This window comes from Ambystoma mexicanum, chromosome 11, assembly GCF_040938575.1.
Source record: "Ambystoma mexicanum isolate Mex_15411 chromosome 11, UKY_AmexF1_1, whole genome shotgun sequence".
Lineage (NCBI taxonomy): Eukaryota > Metazoa > Chordata > Amphibia > Caudata > Ambystomatidae > Ambystoma > Ambystoma mexicanum.
The window spans coordinates 740,935,960-740,956,453 of NC_090934.1; the positions used below are offsets into that span (position 1 = coordinate 740,935,960).

At 45.8% G+C, this 20,494-nt stretch overlaps 1 protein-coding gene across 3 annotated transcripts in view; it reads right to left on the minus strand.

Annotated features, from left to right (window-relative positions):
* Positions 1-20,494, minus strand: part of USP47 (ubiquitin specific peptidase 47) — a 2,970,466-nt gene that overhangs the window by 1,816,809 nt on the left and 1,133,163 nt on the right. For all 3 annotated transcript variants that reach the window (XM_069623643.1, XM_069623644.1, XM_069623642.1), the window contains one exon: positions 16,115-16,191. In XM_069623643.1, coding sequence (XP_069479744.1) covers positions 16,115-16,191 — 77 coding nt within the window. The remainder of the gene's footprint in view (positions 1-16,114; positions 16,192-20,494) is intronic.

The window sequence follows — 20,494 nt, forward strand, 5'->3', positions numbered from 1 at the left end:
GTACCCTAGCCAGCGGCTCACTGTACAGCAACTTCACCCATCTAACATAGCCCGGCCCCATCCCGTATTCCCTCAGGGCCTCCAGCAACCACGGCCACCTCACTGAGTTGAAAGCTTTGACTGCATCTAGGGACACAACCGCCATTTCACCCTCGCTCTTGCTCCCCCCTTCAATCACCCGGTGGAGTCGCCTATGGTTGTGGGTTATATTTCTGTTGGGGCCATAACCTGTCTGGTCCGGATGTATCAATTTACAAATAACTCTACGCAACCTATTGGCCAGAACCGCCGTCAATATCTTGCTGTCCTGGTTCAACATTGACAAGGGCCTATAGGAGCCGCAGCTATGCCCTGGTTTGTTGGGCTCAGGGAGCGGTATTATTATCGCTTCTCTAAGCGATTCCGGCAGCTGGCCCACCTCAAACGATTCATTGAGCATTTCCAGCATGGGGAGGGTGGGGGGGGGGGGGTGGGGGGGAGTACCTCCTCTCTATATGCTTTATAAAATTCGATAGGGAGTCCATCCGCACCCGGGGTCTTACTGGTGGGCAGCTGCTTCACCACCTCCTCCAATTCTTCTAAAGTAATCGGTGCATCCAGCTCCTCCCTTTCTTCGGCACTGATGTTAGGTAATCCCATATCTCTTAAAGTTTCTCTTATCTCCTCTCGGTTGCCCTCCCCTTTGTCCTCATATAGTGCCCTGTAACACTCTAAGAATGCCTCATTGACTCCTTCTTGGGTGTCCGCTACCTCTCCATCCTCTTTGGTTACTGTCCTAATCGGGGGCCTAGGGGTTTCGCTCTTGTATAACCACGCCAAGAGACGGCCCTTTTATCCCCCCCTGCATGCTGTCTCTCAACATACTTCTTATAGTTAAGGTTGCAGAGCCTTTCCCAAAGTTCCGCACACCGCTGCTGTAGTTTGAGTACTAGCTCCGCATCCCCCCCTCCCCTATTGAGTTCCCGTTCCAGTTCATCCTCAGCTTCCCCCAACACCATTAGGACCCCACCCTGCAGGCCCTTTGATTTAGCAATGGCAAGACCCCGCAATACCACCTTGAAGGCTTCCCAGAGCGTGCCCGCCGAATCCACACTGCCAGCGTTCTCCTCGAAATAGTGTGTGATCTCATCCCTGATATCCTCTCTAAAGATCAGATCCTTGAGCGCCTCAGCCCGGAGGCGCCACGTCGGAATCCACGCTCTGGGGCGGCCGTACTGCCAATCCAGGACCAGAGGGGAGTGGTCCGACAGGACCCTTGCTTTGTAGTCTATTTGGGTGGTCTCTATCACCACATCTGGCGTGGCAAAAAAATAATCAAGTCTCGTGTGCAGTTGTTGCCGGGCTGAGTAATGCGAGTACTGTTCCTCATTAGGATGTTTCAGCCTCCAAACATCTGCCAGCCCGAAGTCGTCGAGCAGTGTCTGCAAAGCCCTGGCCGCTGGGGTGGGCCTATCAATCTTATCATCAGATCTGTCTACCCTGGGCTTCAGCACGCAATTAAAATCCCCTCCCCAAATAACCGCCCCACCCACACACGCACCCAGGTTGGTACACAGAGTCCTAAAATATGCCGCCGTATTTTGATTGGGGGCATACGTATTTACAATGCACACCTCTCTATTCTCCACCAGTGCCTTCAATATGACCATCCTCCCCTCCGTATCCACCACCTCTTGTGTAAGTTGGAGCGGAACGTGCAGTGCCACCCAGACCAACACTCCCCTAGCGTAGGCAGAATACGGAGAGCCCACTACAGTACCTCTCCACTTCTTCCCCACCAGTTCCAACTTTTGCCGAGTCAGATGCGTCTCTTGCAACAGTGCAATATCAATCTTCTGTCTTTTCAAATACATCATGACCTTGTTCCTCTTTAGGTAACTATTGAGTCCCCTGACATTCCACGTTACTATCTTAAGATCCCCCATAGCTCACTAGTATCCTCCCCCCTTCTGTGCAGCAAATCCCACCTGCCCACGCGATACAGATACAGCCCTCTGGCTTTTTCTTGTAGCCTCTTGTACAAACTCGAACTCCCCATAACTATACACACCCCAAACTCCCCACTTCCCTCCCCACCCTCTACCCATCCCTTCCCCAACACCACATATCCCAACTGCTGCCCAGCTCCATCCTCGGAACTCGGGCACCCCCACATCTAGCCCTGCAAGCACCAAACAATGCCCAGAGCTCAGTAGGGTGAAGTCGCCCTAATGGACACTTAACTAAAGTTACTAAGTGGGGTAAATAGATCCGCTCTGCAAGGCTCCCCCTAGATACAGCAGTAGTCACAGTGCTCATAATATCTTGTGCAACAGTCTGACCTTCTCTGCCTAAGGCCGCGCAAATGACTATAATCAAGTCCCAGAGATCTATTCCGCGCCATCTTGTAGCACCCTCCTCGTGCACTACTTATCTCCTCCATCTCCTCTTCCCGTCCGAACGTCAGGCTCCTGGGGACATCCCTGCGCGTCAAGCCATCCCATGGCGTCCTCCGGAGTCTCAAAAAACAAAGTTTTGTGTTTATGAAAAACTTTCAATTTCGCCGGATACAGCAACATGTATTTATGGCCCGCCTCTCTCCATCTCCGCTTTACCGTCCCAAAGTTCATGCGGCTACGCTGCACAGTCAGGGTATAGTCCGGGTAGGCAGTTATGTTTGCCGCTCCTCGTGTAATCGTTCCTCCCTTGTGGAAGTGTTCTAGTATCCTCTCCCGGTAATTAAGGATTTTGGCAATTACTGGCCTAGGCGGGTTTACCGGCGGCGGCCTCCTTGTTAGGGCTCTATGCCCATGTTCCACCGTGAATCCTTGAGAAGGCTCCTCCGGGTATCTCTTGCAACAGCATAGATTCGATGAACTCCGATCCTTCTGGCAGGCCCACGATGCAAATGTTGTTCCGTCGGGCGCGTCCTTCTGCCTCCTCCGCCCTGCTCTCCAAGTTGCCCACTCTCTGCAGCATAGCATGCAATTCGGCCTTATGGGAGGCACACTCCGCGGTGTTCGGGCTCACCTCTTTCTCGAGGGTCTCCGTGCGCTCCGCCAAGGACCTGACGTCCTGCCGGAGGAAATTCACCTCCTCCTGCACCTCACCGACCTTAAGGTCCAATTTTCAGCTCAGTTACAGCCAGTTCAAGCTTAGCTTCCCAGGTCGCCATCAAGTTCGCAATCGCAGCCAGGACCTCTTGGTTAGTACCCGTCGCAGGCATGCCGCCTGTAGGCGACTTATCCTTACTCTTGGAATTTTCCGGGCCGGGGGACGTCTTGGCGAAGTCGTCCAAGGTGGGCTGCTTCGCCTTCGGTCTCACTGTTCTATTAGACATGACCCAGAGGACCTGCGTTCTGCACAAGTTACAAATGCGCACACAGTACGCTTCTGTCGCCCGACCACCGTGCGGCCTGCTCCTTCCTTTGTTCCGGTCGTTGATGGGCCATTTTGTTTCGTCTTTCGTCTCCGGCGCGCCTTATCTTTTTCGCACAAAACTCCACCACCGTTCCTCCCACGCCTTCCAAAAGTTCACCAAGCGCAGTCAGACCGTTCACACACCGGCATGTGTGTTTTCAGCAGTCATAGGCAGGTTGTTATGCACTATTTCGCCAGGATCATTTCAGGATCCCGGGAGCTCCTCCAGATCGCGTCCTCCTACATGGCCCTCGTAGCCACGCCCCCCTCTGTTCACAAAACACTTCACTTCTATTAAATTAGAACCACACTTCAAATACACTACACACAACCAATTCCCCTTGTTCAGAACAATTAAAGGTAAGTACTTTTGGATTTGACAGACCGGTGTTGTGAAACAAAGCCGTTACTGGCGGTTATTACGCAATCACTTTTTGACAGTAATGACAGTTCGGTCTTACGAAAGAAAGGCGTACCTGCGAGAAGAAATGTTACCATAGTCAAACACACTTAGCACATGAATTAACACAAGAGAGTTGGGGATAAAAATCATAGGCAATACTTTTGTCAAGGTAGATGGCTTCAAGAGACACTTTCTAAAACGTAGATAAAAGTCAATAGGCCTGCACCAGTGGGACAGGGTCCCGTTGTCGAGTATCACAAGGTTAGAACAGTTCACGATTCGAGATTGCCAGGAGTACTTGGATATTGTCGAATGGGAAGCAAAAGTTATAAGGAAGGAAGGAAGACAAGGGCAAGCCTTGGGTGAGGAGAAAGGGTTCACCCCAATTCCTCAAAGCTGGACACAGTACCTTATTCGTATGAAGAAAAGCTGGTGCCACAGCAGTTGTTCCTGGTAGTTCCTGCAGACTCTTCAAGCTTCAGCCATGGGGACAAGAAGGAGGACGACGTCTGGAGTGATCTGCACTACCCAGGGATGAAGGCAGCAGCAGCAAAGCAACAGTGAATAAAAGTTGCGCTCCTTTAAAACAGTAGAGGCTCTTCAGATGGCTATCCGGACCACTACAGCTATGTGCAGCGATTTCGACCAAGAAGAGGATCCTCTGGTTGTGGAAGGTGAGCTGGTTGATCCCCACCAGGCTCAAGGGAAGAAGACTCCGGACTGGATCTTCTCTTGTCGTTGAAGGGTAGATAGCTCAGGACTACAGCAGGGCTGCACTGGGACTCGGGAGTTGCAGCAGCCGTCTTCTTCTCAGCTTCTCTTCGGTTCCTTGCAGTTCCAGCGGCGACTGACTTCCAGCCGAAGAGTCCTGCTTTTTATGCCAAAATCCCCCATTCACACAGCCTGGCTGTCAATCACTCAGCATGGGGGCTGTCAGGCCCGGACAACCACTTCAGCCAATCGACGCAAAATGCGACTTGGGTCTCCAAGGAGACCCTGTGCAGGGGTTACAAAACCCCTCCCTCACATTCAGCCCACCTAGACACCCAGAGGCCAAAGGTCGACGAACAAAGGGGGCAAATCTGGTTTGCCGCGCAAAGTAAAACACAAGAAGGACATTAACTAAAAGAAATGGCGATAAAACCCAACTGGAGGCAAAATAAAAAGTATTTGGTCAAACGTGTTTAAGTTTGAGGCTAATATAATAGCCTAAAACAGTACCATGTTTATAAAGCATAATCGCGGCAGAAAAGATAGGGTAGATACCACTGTCACCAGCCAAGTCTTAGTGTTAAGAGCAAAATAAAGCTCAGAGAGGCACAGCTAAAAGGGGTAGGAACTAACCCTTTCCAATAATCCATGTAAGATGGGGTGTACTGGGTCTGTAGTGACTATATAAAGTTATTGGCAACTTTACACGTTTCTGGGGGACAGTAGTCAGTCCCAGAAAAATGGAGTCAGTGGGAAGTCTCAAAGACAACCCTGTGTCACTGCACAGAAGGTATTGTGCAACACACACAAAAAGTGGGTCCCATGGAGTGGTGTAGCTCCAGAGCCCAAGATCACGCAGTAGAAATACACATGGCAAAACACATGCAAGAGTGGGAAAAAGGCTCACACCCTTACCAGGTGGAAAAAAATAAACCCCTGAAATCCAGCAAAGCTGCTGAGGGACTCCCTAGATGAGGGAAATTGGCCATAAATGAGAATTCTCCCTAACACCATATCATATATCAAAGTTGATGCCTGCTTCCTCAGCCTTGAGTTCGTCCGCTAGAGCAGTAGCCTCACGCAAAGTCTTTTCGGCCTGCATCGAGTAGGCTGCCCACCATTTTGTTTGACACTCATTAAGAGTTTTTGGTTTGAAGAGCTGATGAGCTCTACACAGTAAGTCATTGGATGACAGCTATTGCTAGCCCAGTGGGGACCTTCCAAGGGCACTTGGTGTTGCACGATGGGCAAAACTTATATGGAGTATTCTCCATTGGTTGGCAAGTAAGGGAGCAAGCTTCTAAGTTCAAAAATCAGTGGAGATAAAGGCATCCTCTTAACCAAAGGGACTTAACTGTGTAACAGTTTTGCCCCCTTACACTCTCCTACTGTATAACCTTTCTGCATGGTGCACCTCTCAGCGTAATGTTGAGGTTGACTGCTGCCTCCCTCGCTGACCGTCTTGAAGCTGATAAATATAAACTGACAGACTCGAGCAATCCGATTTGAATATCAGAAACTCTGTTTTGTGTCCAACCTAATGGTGGAAAAAACAATCTGAGGTTGTTGACGCATGAAGGATCATGGGTACCCACACACGTAGAATAGGGATAGTGTTGCAGGTACGACCTGGTTGGTGCCCATTTTCAAATTAGAAAAAAACAAGCTGCAGCAATACTCCACACCAACCACTGGATGACAGCCTATGCAAATAATGTGAACCTAAGCAGATTCATGAGCCCCAGAAATTTAGTTTCAGCACCAGTGTTTTAAACATGAAGGGAAAGGAAACATAAGAACCAGCAACAAGAACACCCTGTGGTCCTACATTCTAATGGAGAAGGGCGCAAAATATCCCAACTAGTTCATCCGTGTATTAGCTCAGTGCCCTCATTCATGCATGTATAGGAATGGCAACATATAGCATAGACTGTTACAGTAGTATACTGGATGAACATTTTCCATGGTACGAAACCAACAGATTTGCCTGAGCAACAGTATTGGGGCTAGTTGTATGATGGGAAAATAGAAGGATCCACAGTGAATGGTGTTAGAGAAATGTATGGTTACAATTCTTTAGTGCAATAGCTTCTAGTGCCAGACTTCAGAGGGCACTCACAGGACACAGTGGTTAATCATGGGATACAATGTATTGTAGTAGAAAGGGGTTGACAGTAAATTGGAGTTTGGCTGCTCGAATTGAACAGGAAGATATGACCAGGAAATGGTGGGTGCCTTACTTAAGGAACAAGCTAGTGAATCAATTGATATGTAATTACTGAATTAAGTATAGAGAATATGCATGCAAGCACATTTCTATTTATCTTTAATTTATTTTGTTACAGTTGCAAATAATACAACTTTTCAAATACTAATCGGATACAATTTAAGAAAAGAAACCAATATTACAAATATCAAATACATTTATCCAACATTAAAAATACCGACTTAAGCATTTAGAATGACAGAAAGAACACTTTTTCAGATATCAAATACAATTATCCCACATTTAAAATAGACAGATATAAAAATCACATTATACAACATTTAAAATACTAACATAAAGACCACAGTACATTTCTCGATCAAAATAATTTCACAAGAAACTTCATAGAAGTTCATCACTATATTCAATTCGGTTTGGAGATTCTTCTAACGCCACACTATTTAATGAAGCACCTGATTTAAGTTTTTGAGTCATCAATCTTAAAAGCAGTTTCATCCAAGTCGTCAATTGTGTTCTCTATCTAAAACATCATACTTTCTATTCAGCCGAATTTCAATTATTATCCATATGAAGAGCTTCCTCTGTTCATTTAAAATAAAAAATAAAGAAAATTATTTTAAAGGGGTCCCTCATAAAGCGAAGAAGACCCGAAGCAGGAGTGTCCCTTCAACCAATTTAGAATATAATTATCTCAGGTTATTATAGATATTTAAGCTCAAAGCCACATTACATAGCATGCATCACTTTGGGACGTTCTCAATTCACATTCATGTCATATTATCACCCCACAGTTTATAGAAATGTCATACATTAATATTACCATATCATACATGTACAATTTCCCTCCAAGGCAGTCACCATTTTTCTCAGGAGCATGGGTTTATAGCAGAGGAATCCCCAAATTGCATCCTGCTCCATTATGATTCTTTAGATATTAAATCATGTGTTAACTACTCCCAGACCTCTGATCGGTATCTGACCAGTGCTAACTTCACTGCTACTGAGTTAGCATAGTGCAGTTCCCAACAAATTATGTTTGGGTATACCCTCTCTGTATTTGCCACAAATCTACCAAAGCAACACATTCTTTCTAGTATAAGTGAATTACAATCCAATACCAAATGTCTGAGTTTTTCCTTTTCTGTGGCGCTCTTACAGAATCGATAGGGCACGAGCCCTGCCCCAGCCCGATTCCTGATCGGAATTATTTCACCTGCTAAAAGGACGTTGAAGCGGAATCTCTTGTAGGAAATTCTCCAATACTGGGCGGGGGTAATCAAATTAAATATGATTCTGCGGCCCCCATCCGCTTCCAATACGGCACCAGATGATTATAAAGTGTTGTGTTTTTGAGGCGATCGATCGTGCAGGACCAGTCTAGATTTTGTAGACTATTTTTTACTCTTACTGGATCTGCCAAAAGATCATCTAGTGAACTGTTTATTTTTGTTAGAGCAATTATCTAATTTATCTGTAGCGATGCTACCAATGGGAGGTTGAAATTCCAGATCTTAATTTGATACCTAGTTCACCGTATAAACTGTTTTGTTTCCATCATAAGGTTCCTGTAAAGGGAAAGTCTCCTCCATTCTACTGTATTAACTACAGATTGAAGCCCTAGTTCTTACCCAATCGCCTCCAATGGGATACATTTCGGGAGCCAATACATCAATGTTCTCCATATTTTTGCCTCTATTCGACCCAAGTCAGATTGCACCTTTATAGACGATAATTCAAGTCCATAACACAGCTTGGGTATAATCTTCAGTTAATAGAAGCACAACACTGGGGTCAACAAGTACTTACAGAATTTTCAGTATACGTTCTTCATTTGGGGCATCAGAGAGCTGGTTCATTCCATTACACAATTCCAGTATTGTTACTTAATGAGTCGAATACTGGAAATCCTAGATATTGCATAGACGTCATTATAGTCAATTTGTGTTTGTTTAGGACCCAATTAAAAGCCAATTACTTTTTTTTCTATTACTCAGGTGCAAAATTACAGATTTTTTCTCGTTTACAACCAAGCCATTCCTAATTAGTCAAGCGAAAGTTCTAATTTTTCACTGCAGTCCTATTGGTGCACTATCTATTAATAAAAACTTGTCGGCATACGCGCATCAATTAATATTCAGTCCCTCAATTCTCGGTGAGATCATAGATGCTGAATCTAGTACTTCACACACATCTGATGCATATAGGTTGAAGAGGGTGGGGGCAAATACACACCCTTGTCTAATCCCATTTCTGGTTTTTATCTGATGTGAGAGCAGTCCCTCATTGTTCAACTGCACCTGAACTAATGATCGATCCCTCGTGGAGCTGAATAAGTATGCCCAAAATCCCCCAGGGCAAACCCCAGTTGAGGAGTTTGGTCCTTAACAATACTCAATCCACTAGATCAAAAGCTAGCGAGAGGTCCATTGCTGCTATGAATATGGGCACAGCCTCTTTTCTCCATGCCTTTTCTTGAAGTAGTGTGATTATTAAACCCCGGATCTGTGTCCCCATCGTCTTCCGAAAGCCAAACTATCTGCTAGAAAGAATGGAATTAGTGTCCTACCATTCAACTACCTTCTCCAGGACCAAGCCTGAGAATATCTTTGAGTCTGCAACCATTAGTGCAATCGGCCGATAATTAGTCGCTAAACACCCATCTCCTTTTTTGTAGATAGTGACAATGTATGATGAGCCAAAATACCGGTCTCTGCTTCGTTCGTATAACATCTGGAACAACATCATTAATGCCTTCGACCACAACTCTCGGTTTGCCTTAAAGACAGCATTAGATAATCTATTAGGGCACGCAGCTCTTGAGGATCTTGAGTTTTGGATTAACTCCGTTATATCAGATATTGTGAAACCACATACCCATTGTTGATTTTTTACTAATAGCATTGATGCCGGAAAGGGGGGGGGGGGGATCTCTCCGTGTATAGCGCCCCAAAGTGTCTCGCCCAAGAATCTTGGGAAACGCTGTTCGTTTGCACAGAGACTTCGGAGCATTCTATTTTATTTAGCAAATGCCAAAATTGTCTTGCAGTGCCATCTTCAAGGGCTATTAACATCGCTTCATTATCTAACTGAAGCATATGCGCTTTATGGCCCTTAAGCCAGTTCCTCAACTTCTGGTTTAAGCAACGGATTCCCTCCTCCTTCACTTCCCATGTAACATTACTAGTCAGCAGTTTACTAATCTCCTTTCTGCATCCATTTTTGTGAAGTTTAACTATAGGGTTATAGGCATGCTTGCGATTTATTGGAACCGCGGCCTCAGACCAGATTTTAATTGATCTGGTGATTATGTCAATATATGTCATAAAATTATTGTGTGTGAAAGTGGCTTCTCTTTTTTCAATCTGACTGCTGTAGAAGTCTGCCACAAACACCATATTTAACTTTCTTACGTTGCCCTCATGCCATTTTTTTCTGTTTTTTGAGGTATTTGCCTCCAATACTGTGGAGGGAGAATTTTCGGTGCTGATGTCCTGGAACATTTTAATCGAGACTTCTACAGGGCGATGATCGCTTAAGGCTGTATCTAATATTTTAAATTTGTGGGATGCTTCAAACAGGCAGTGTGACATACAGATATGATCAATGGCAGATGCTCTATGCCCTACAGATCATGTAAATGGTTTTAGCTCACAACTTAAAATAGAGTTGACATGGTGGAGGCCCCAGTTCGTAAATCGGTTGAGCCATATGTGGCCCTGGAGGCTCTTCCTAGTTGTTCCAGCTGGCGCTCATATTATTTTATGCCTGCCATCTCCATTAATTGTTAATACACCAAACTCTGATTCGTTTTCTTGATTACAAGTCACTCCTGGTAGAATCTCTGCATTTAAATCCCCTGCCACCACTATATGAAGACATGAATATTTCACTGTCATTTCTGTCAAAAGGTAGTTAATCTTCTCGACGAACAGCGCTAAATCATGGAGCAGGTTCCAATATACCTGCACTATCAAAATGTGGGATATACAGTGCTCTTCTTTAAGTTCAACTTCCACAGCCAACATACCCCATATTAAAGTAACCTCTTCTAGAATTTTCCACCCAAACTTAATCCGAACTGCTAATACAAGACCACCTGAGGGACCTCCTCTTACCCACTTTTGTGGTAACTAAGCTGCACTGAAAGCCATCAAGATTTCATTTATCATCCAGGACTCTTGAATGCACACTATATTTGATTTTTTCAGATATGTGCATATATCACTAGGTGAGCGAGAGGTGAGAGGTGAGCCATACCTCTGGAGTTCTGTGAGACTAGGACAATATCTTTTGCATTTTTAGGCTGGTTAAAGATCTTTTTTCAAAGTCTTCAACTGGGCAATGGAATCTCTCAAGGAGAGTGGAAGCCATCTGTAGCTCTGTTCATCCTCTACGTTTGGTAGATGTTGCTTGTCCTTCTCCGAGACCTTCCAATCCTGATTTGCCCTCCTAAATTGTTGCTCTTTCTCCATCCGATTAGCTGATTGCAGACCTGGATCAAAAATGAGAACCTCATAGCACAGCCTATTAAATTTGGCTGCTTCCCGCAATACTGCATCATAAACTGAGCATGTGTGAAACACTACACAAAAGTGATCATATTGTTCTGAGTGTATAAAATCAATCAGCTTTAAATCTGCTGAGGATATTAATCTTAGGGATGGGATCTCATTGAGCAGAGCTACCACACGCTCGCTGTTTAATGATGTTATCCTCCATAGTCAAACAAGTAGTATAAAAGTATACTTGGATTATCAGTGAATGCATGGTCCCGCCACTGAATGTACCTTAGGTCACTCTGATAAATCGACATAGGGCCCTGGACTGTTGAGTCCTCCCCCCCCACCTCATTGTTCCAATTGTTCCAAATCCTTCAACTTTGTAACTGTCTCTGGTGGTTTCTGCACAGATATATCATTTTTCATTTCCTGTTCCCTGACAACAATTTGAGGGAATTTCATCAATTGCTATCGGTCCTGCATCACTTAAAATGCCGACCGCTGCAAACCCCCCTCCCCTTCATGCGACTCTTGAGGCACGGGCGAAAACTTTTCAGGAGGAGTTTTATTCAATTCAAGACGTTGGGCAATCAGTTTAGCAATGGTTGATCTAATATAGTCCTTCAATGACGGATCTTTATTAATCTGTTTTCCAGTTACTAAATGATCAGTTTTTGAGTTATTTCAGTATCCTGTTTTAGTACGTCCATCCTTATTGGAGCCTCCCTTAACGATGCCTTGGGGCCAGATATAGGATTAACGTGCATCAGGTGGCTAAGTCCCATCTGCTCATTAATCACCTCCTGAAACACCTGTAGGTCTGATCGGTAAATCAGCCCCAGATATATTGTGGTCCTCTGAGAGCGAGGTCTTCCCAGGCTGTTTCGTTGCCTTGGTAGGGATCTTACAAAACAGTTGATATAACTATTTCAGATTGCTGCTTGGGATTCAGCTTTGGTGTCTGCTTAGAATTATTACTGGTTTTCGTTGATATAGTGGGAGTATAAGCTTTTTTTAACTCTCTCCTCGTCAAATTATTTTTACATTTTATTTCTTTTGTGTTTCATTTCTTCAGGCATGGTGTTTTTTGCTTATTCACTGCTCCCTAGATCAATCATGCATTCCACCTCCGGGTCTGTGTCCAGTCCTCCCCCAAAGCAGACAGCTTCAGCTTCCTCCTCCCCCACCAATGATCTCCAATTTCTATTATATCTCATTTTCGCCCCCATATTTAGTACTGGATGTTGATTGGTAGCATATTTATTCTTCTTTTTCCTCTTCTTGTTTGTGATTGCAATAAAACAACAGGGATATCTTTCTCCTGTTGTCTAATGTTTTGGGCTGCCCCGAGTGCCTGTTTGATTTGAGGACTAATAATTATAGGGTCCTCAAGATGTTTTAATTCAGTGGTGCAGCTCCCAGTCCTTGTACTATGTGGATTTGGTCGGAATCTAGACACTTCTTTACTACAGCGCTAACATCCATAGCGAGTTTCCCAAGCGCTAGAGTTATCGCCTGCAAACATATCGTATGAAGTTTTAACCCTGACAATATAGGTATAAGAACCTTTGCTTCTTCGTGGAAACCCTTCTCCAGCCCTACATCTTGATTGAGTTGCGCTGATTAAATATATCTTCACTTGCCTCTTCCTGTTCCATGGGATACTGAGATAGTAATAATAATGAGGCCTCTCCCAACTGAAAGTCTGGCGGAGTATCCATAAAGGATTGTTCTGGGGCAGAGGTTTTAGCACCCATCCCCCCCATCTCACTTTATATGTTATTGTCCGCTACCACTAAACCACTTTCTGCACCTGATTTAATAAGAATCGGTGAGCCATCCCTCGTGGCTTGTTCCAACATAGCCGAATCACTAATCTCTTCAGGGGACAGTGTAAGAGCCATGGTTAGAGCAACAAGCACCGTGCCCTTAACAGGTGTGAAAACAAGGGGAGCAAATAGGATGTCTTCATACATCCGCAGACCTTGTAGTTTCACACTTTGTGCGTGGAAGCGGGCTGAATACATATTAGCTAAATGCTCAAGCGTTAAGACTAGGTAGGCCTCAGCAGAGACAACCTGGAAAATTATCCGTATTTAATGCAATTTACCACAACTCACTGCAGTCTATATTTCCGCGTTCAGCACAGTTAAGAATATAACAGCTAATGTTCAAGTGTTCTCCAACACAGTGCCGCGATACTACTACAGCTTAAAAACTGCAGGTAGCGGCACCCCAAGACTCCAAAAGTATATCTACGATGCTGAAGCACCCAGAACAAGACGAACCTGAACCAACTTGAACAAGTGCTAAGTTGAAACTACAGTTTAAATAGTGCAAGTTACTATTCAATAGTTAGTAAAAGCATCAGCGTCAAATGGCTCTCTGATGTACTCACTGAGCCGGGCACATCCGCCCCTCGAGTTAGACAATAGATAGCACACAACAAACCTCGTCCAGAGTGATTATCAGATTGTTTAAAGCACGGTTAAGCAACACCGCAGAGATATTTGCAAAATCAGTTGTTGCGAGATAGACGGTAAGGCAACAACCAGGTGAACTTCTAGTAACCAATCAAAGCATAAAAGGCAGAAGTAAGTTTCAATATGCAATGACAATAATAAAAAAAGGAGAAAACCGACCCGCACCGCCGCGCAGTCAAACAGCCCAACGGTGGCACACTTGCGGCTCACTTACGGTGCGCGCAATCGTTGCACGGGCAGACTGCTGTATGTCAGGTGCTTGGAGGTGTGGGGCGGGGTTTAAATGTTGCAGTCAATTGAATACAAGGTGCTTCCACCCAATACACAGCTTCTCCTTGCAGATGGCACAGAGGACACCAGGAGAGCAGCAGGACACAGGCCAAAAGCGGCACACTTGCGGCTCACTTCTGGTAAATTTCTATTTATTGTTTTGAACACATACATTGCATCTGAAGATGGAAATATGCAAATCCTCAAGATCTACTGACAGATTTAAATATCAAATCTATTTGAAACGAGCACAGGAAAAAACAACATTTTGGCTTGTGTAGGCATAAGATTGGCATTTGCCAGTCACTTATATAATGGTACTATGTGTCCATAAAATGGCAAAAGCTGGAAAATTGTGCGATTACCTGGCAAATCCCTATTTAATACCTATATACAAGCCACATCTGTTGGGTGTGTTGGTGCTTGTTTGAATGGGACTTCAGTGCAAATAACAGATATAAAGCAAGTGGTTAAAGACACCCTTGTTTAAGACATTTTATTACATCAGTAGTGGACAGCTATAACTGCAAAGTGAACTCTCAGACAGATTAGAAATAACACTGGCAGGAAAACATTTGACATTTGTCAACTCCCTTCCCAAAAGAGATCCTAGGAAAATATGTTTTGAGCAGGGTGGGGTAGGTAGTGGGTGGGAAAGGCCATAGGCCACATCAAATGGCATTCAATGGGCAGGTAAATAACCCAACAACACCCACAAGCTGTGTCCCTCCTAACGAATCATCTACCTCCTACTTACACTTCAATAGTTTTGGCTTATATGTGGTGCTATACTTCATAGGAAAAAGCAAAAAGGTTAGAATTTAGTACGTTTATTTGAATTACTTCTAGGTTTCTTTGGAAATTGATTCACAGAGTTCCTGAAACAGGTGTACGAATTAGATATGTCCAGGTTTTTATGGCAGGTAAACGTCACTTTCTTCCAGAACAAGTCAAATATCTGGTCTCTCTCTACACTAAGTACATTTACAAATGAACTGAGCTGCACTCTAAGACGGGGCTTCCACTTGCAAAGGGATTATGATTTCCAAGGGGGGCAGAGAGCCTGCAGAGTAAGTTAAACCAATCCAGGTAATTCGGATGGATTTCTCAAACAATGTCCGAGTTCACTGCAGACTGGGTTTCTCAAAATCAAAGGCTGGGAACTCCACTGGGACTGGGAGAAACCAGCTATGATCAGGGCTCTAGATTAAAAAAAAAAAATCATAGAGTCATACTACCACTTCAAAATCTTAAATTGCGAGTGAAGCGATTTTTTGAGAGAGTAAAACAAATTCCTATTCCCAGTGTTTTAGGCGATTTACAATATATTTTAATTAACGCATCTCTTTGTAATGCATACTTCTTTGCATTGAGTGTTTCATAAGGCTTCTCTGTACACCATGCAGTTGTCACAGCCTAGTTCCATCCTGTGGTACTCTTTTGTTAGCACTGATACAAACAGATAGGTGGAGTTGATGCGTGCAAGCAGAGGGTAGGCACCCATGGGTCCAGTTTTGCATATTTTGGTGGGGCAGGGCAGACTGATAAGCAGAGGCCAGATTTAGTAAAGCCAGGAGAATATTCAGAGCAAGAAAATGCAGAAGGGAATTACAATAAAGGGCAAAGAACAGCAGGGCAAACATCAGTGACGCCTCTGGGGCTGGAGAAGGTGCAATGTTTCTTTTCCTGAGTTGTTATGGTGCTAATCCCAAATGCTGCATAGAAGTAAGGCTGTGCCACACACTGGCCTTTGCCATAGTAAGGGAGAGCATGGGGTTTACTATGCATGTGCAGAATCGAGAAACAGGCCATTGTTGCATTTGCACTGCAGGCAAGATTGAGGCGTCCATGTTGCAAGGGTGTCTGGAGTGCAAACACCATAGCCAGCATCGAGACATCAGTCCTCCAAGACTCCAGGGCAGGTCCAACCTCGAGAGAACAGGGGCGAGCTAGAATCTTCAAAAAAATAATATGAAATGCACAAGAGTAAAAGCATCTCTCTTAATACTTACACTTTGGTTCACAACATATGGGCTGACAAAATAAAAACATTGTTGCTTTCAATTGCCACATTCAAGCATACCACAATATCTGAATTAAACACCATAGCAGCATGACTGACCTTGCAAAGGCACTGGAATAGTATCCTCGGGTTCCTGAAGACCCCCCGTATGTCTTTTTAATGTCCTCTTGTGTTATCTGCAAGGATTAGAAATATTTTGGCTTGAAGCATTTAGTGGCATTATGGGCCAACGTGAAAAGGAATAGAATTGGCTGTAATACTTTAGAATAGAACATGGTGCAAAATAACAAAGTTACTCACCGTAGTGACTACCTTACTCCGAAGACCATAGGCCCATTTCCTCCATACTTTTGGGACATTCCGTCCATCGGGACGGGAGCACTTTTGAAACATCAAAAATATATTTTTTGTCCTTTTATTTTAACGCAGCCCCGCCTTCCTGAGCACGCGTCGCCCTTCAGTCCTTTTCTATCCCCAAAGTCGAAGGACCATTAGCAAAATAGAGGATACTTTTTAGAGGGGACGGCGGGAGGGCGTATGGAGGAAAGGGGACTATGGACTAAGAGTAAGGGAGTCACTACGGTGAGTAACTTTGCTATACTCCTACGTCCCGTCTCCTTTCCTCCACACTTTTGGGAGATTCCCAAGCACCGACCAAGAAACGGGAGGACGGAAATTTCCCTAACTGTAACAGGTTCTTAAGAGGTGTCTGGCCGAACTGGGCATCAGCCCGGGTGATCAGGTCAAGACAATAGTGTCTGTAGAAAGCTGAGAGAGAAGCCCCAGTCATGAGGATCCGCCTGAAACTTGCCTCAAAGCATAACAACTCATACGACTCTGAACTTGGAGACCAAAAACATAAGTGCAGGGCTGCTGAAAGGAAGTGGCACACTTCAAGCTCACCCTCTGACAAACTGGCCTGCCGCCTGATCCAGAGACACTACAGCCAAAAAAAGAGCCCACATTTAGGCGCGAGTGTCCAATGCATCTAGCAACACGGCTGAACTCTTCAAAATCTGCAGGCAATTTGCAAATCCTCTGACCCTACTGCTTCCCAGTACATTTGCAATGCACTTGCCTCTCCCTTCATTTAAAAAACCCAGGACATACTTAATAGCCTTGTCACGCACTATTCCAACCCAACCTCCTCCACCCCCTGCTACAACTCACCCTCCTCCTTGCTCCTTCCGTCTCCTCCTTCGTTCCGGTCTCCCCTGAAGAACTCACCAGAGTCGTCAACTCCATGAAGGACAATTCCTAACAGGCTGCCCCATGCTCTTCCAGAACCATTAATGACATTTCCTCTCTCGCCCCTGCTCTTGCTGATCTCTGTAACCACTCCTTTGCTACTAGTTCCTTTCCATCCTCCCTCAAGCACTCCCTTATGTGCCCCCTCCAAAAAAAAATCTGCAGACCCCTCCTGCCCAGCCAACTACCGCCCCATTCCCATCACCTCCTTTCTGGGGAAACTGCTTGAGAAGTTGGCCCTCACCCAACTCAACTCTCATAACGAACTTGTTGGAGGTCTACACAACCATAAATCTAGATTCCGAGCATCCAGAGGCACGTAAACTGCTCTTATGAACTCCCTTGAAGAACTGTTTGCATCCCTGGATTCCAACTCTCCTACTGTCCTCATCCTCCTTGATCTCCCTCTTCTGCATTTCACACAGTGAACCGTTCCATCCTCATAAAAAGGCTCCATGATATCCTTGGTATCTCGGAGCAGGCTCACCTCCTTCATAATTGACCGTTATTCCAAAATCGTTCTGGGCCATTTCTCCTCCCCTACTTCCTCCTCCGCCTGTGGCATCCCGCAGGGCACCATTCTTTTGCCAGGCTCTTTAAAATATACCTTTTTCTTGCTACGGCTCACGGAATTCCTGAGAGAGACGGAAACGATTGACGCCTGGAGGCTGGCGAATGAAAAGGTCAGTGACTACACCTTCTTTTCACACGTCCATAGCGGTCTCTCCAGGATAGACCTCCTACTCGTCTCAAGTGTTCCGTTACCCTGCATCGTGGACATCCACATAGGTCTGAAGTAATTTCGGACCATGTCCCATACATGGCGCAGCTCCAAACGGAGAGTCTACCAACGCCGCCGCAGAGGGCCTGGAAGCTGCAGGACCATCTCCTCTCGGATATAGCAGATAGTCAGCAACTGTAGGAAGCCTTGTGCAATTATTTTACGGAAAACGCAGGCAAGGGATCTACGGAGGCTATGGTGTGGGACGCAATGAAGCCTGTGATCCGAGGTGTTGCCATGAACTGTGCAGCGGCACACAGGCGCAGATATCAGCTCAAACTAAAGGAACTGGAGACAGATGTGGCAGAGAAAGAAGCAACCCATAAAAAAACACCAATCAGCAAGGTCGTGGAATGAACTACATAAAAGTAAAGTAATCCTGGAAATGCACTTGGCAGACTGAACAGCCCGAGCCTTAACATACACGAAGCATTATTATTACCCGAATGGCAACAACTCCAACCGCCTGCTTGTGCATAAGCTTAAGAAAGTACATACCAGAAACAACATCGCAGTCCTACGTGACCGGGACGGGAAACCTTGTTGCTCAGACCCCAAAAGCTGGCCATCATGACTGAGCACCATAGGAATGTGATGTCAGGGGGGCCTACAGGTGGGGAAGCACACGCCGACTACCTGCATGCAGTCCCGAGGTTGCCGCGCAATCCACAGATCAACTCCCTAGAGGACCCCATAACCCCAGAGGAGGGGACTCAAGTGATTCGCTCAATGAAGAACACGGCCCCTGGTCCAGACGGTTTGCCACATCCTGGCCCCCTACCTGGCTTCGCTCTTCAATACCTTTCTGGAAACTGGCTACTGGAGGAATCCCTTACGATCCTGAACCCGAAACCCAGGATAAACCCAGAACTCTGCTCATCATACCTCCCTATCGCCCAAATGAATGTGGACTCCAAAATCTTTTCGAAACTCTTAGCATGCAGGCTCATTCATCCAGACCAAAAACTGGCTTCATCCCTGGGCGCAATACCCTGGACAACATCAGACACACCCTAAATGTCATCGAAACTGCCAATAGAACTGGAGAGGAATTAGTGGTGGTATCGCTCGACGCACATAAGGCGTTTAATATGCTGGACTGGGGCTACATGAGGGAAACACTGCGGCACTATGGGGTGGGCCCCAAATTCCTGAAATGGACGATGGCAAACTATCAGCACCCCACCCCAACCCTTAGAATCAATGGCGCTACCTCCCCCAGGATTGAGGTCAACAGAGGCACTCGCCAGAGCTGCCCCCTGTCACCTCTCATCTTTGCGCTGTCAATGGAGCCAATCGCTTCCAGGATCCGATTGAGCCCATTGGTCCGTGGACTCAAGTTCAAGAAGAACACTTATAAAGCAGCCCTATATGCAGATGACGTGCTACTGACATTATCCCACCCAGGCACATCCCTTACGGCACTATGGGAGGAGCTGAACAGCTTTAAAGCAGCCTCCGGGTTCGCGATCAACCTCAAAGTCTGTAGCACTGGGCATTAACATTCCCAAAGTAACGCTGGATTCCCTGTCGGCTAGTCTCCCTATCCCGTGGCCCAGATCTCACCTAAGCTACCTGGCCATCCGCTTACCTAAGCTAGTGGAACGCACTTATAAACTAAACTTCCCGCCCCTGCTAAAGGGCCTGCAGTCGGACAGGACCCGCTGGTAAAACCAGGAGATATCCTGGATGGGAGGATTACGGGACTAAAAATGAACTTCGTTCCCAGACTGATCTACCACTGAAAAAGCCTTCTAGTAGCAATCCCCAAAAAAAAGACAAGTAAAAACTTCAAGCAAGCAATCTAAAATGTATATGGGGAGGCAAGAAGCCACGGGTGAGCAGGAGAGTCCTGCTCAGGAGCGCTGGATCGGGAGGCCCCGAGGTGGAGAGATACTGCCTAGCCGCCTAGCTCTCAGCAGCATTTATGTGGCAACCGGGCACCGACAAACCCGCTGGCTGAAGCTGGAGGAGGACTGGAGCCGCTACCCACTGGCTTCTCTTCCACACATCACATGGCCTAAGCATCCCACAAACGCCGGGCCCCTCACGACGATTAGGAACACAGTGAACAGTTGGAAGCTAGCGGCCAGGAGATGGAATTGCAGGAGCACAGTGGGTCCGCTCTCCCCGATCTGGGAGAACCCGGACTTCACCCAGGACTTGGGCAGGAAGTATTTGCTAAATGGAAGGCAGGTAGCCTGAAGTGCGTGGGGGACTTCCAAGATGGGGACACTCTACTCACCTTCAAGGACTGCAAAAGGAAATTCCAGGTCCCGGAAGGCGAGAGGTTCCGCTACGCCCAACTCCGACATTGCCTGTCACATGACTCGATGAGAGCACATGGGCACAGGGAATTTACAGCGTTAGAACTCACACTAACAGCAACCCCGCCCAGTGGGAAGATCTCGACCCTGTATAGGTTGTTGGACAAGGCAGATCCTGATTCA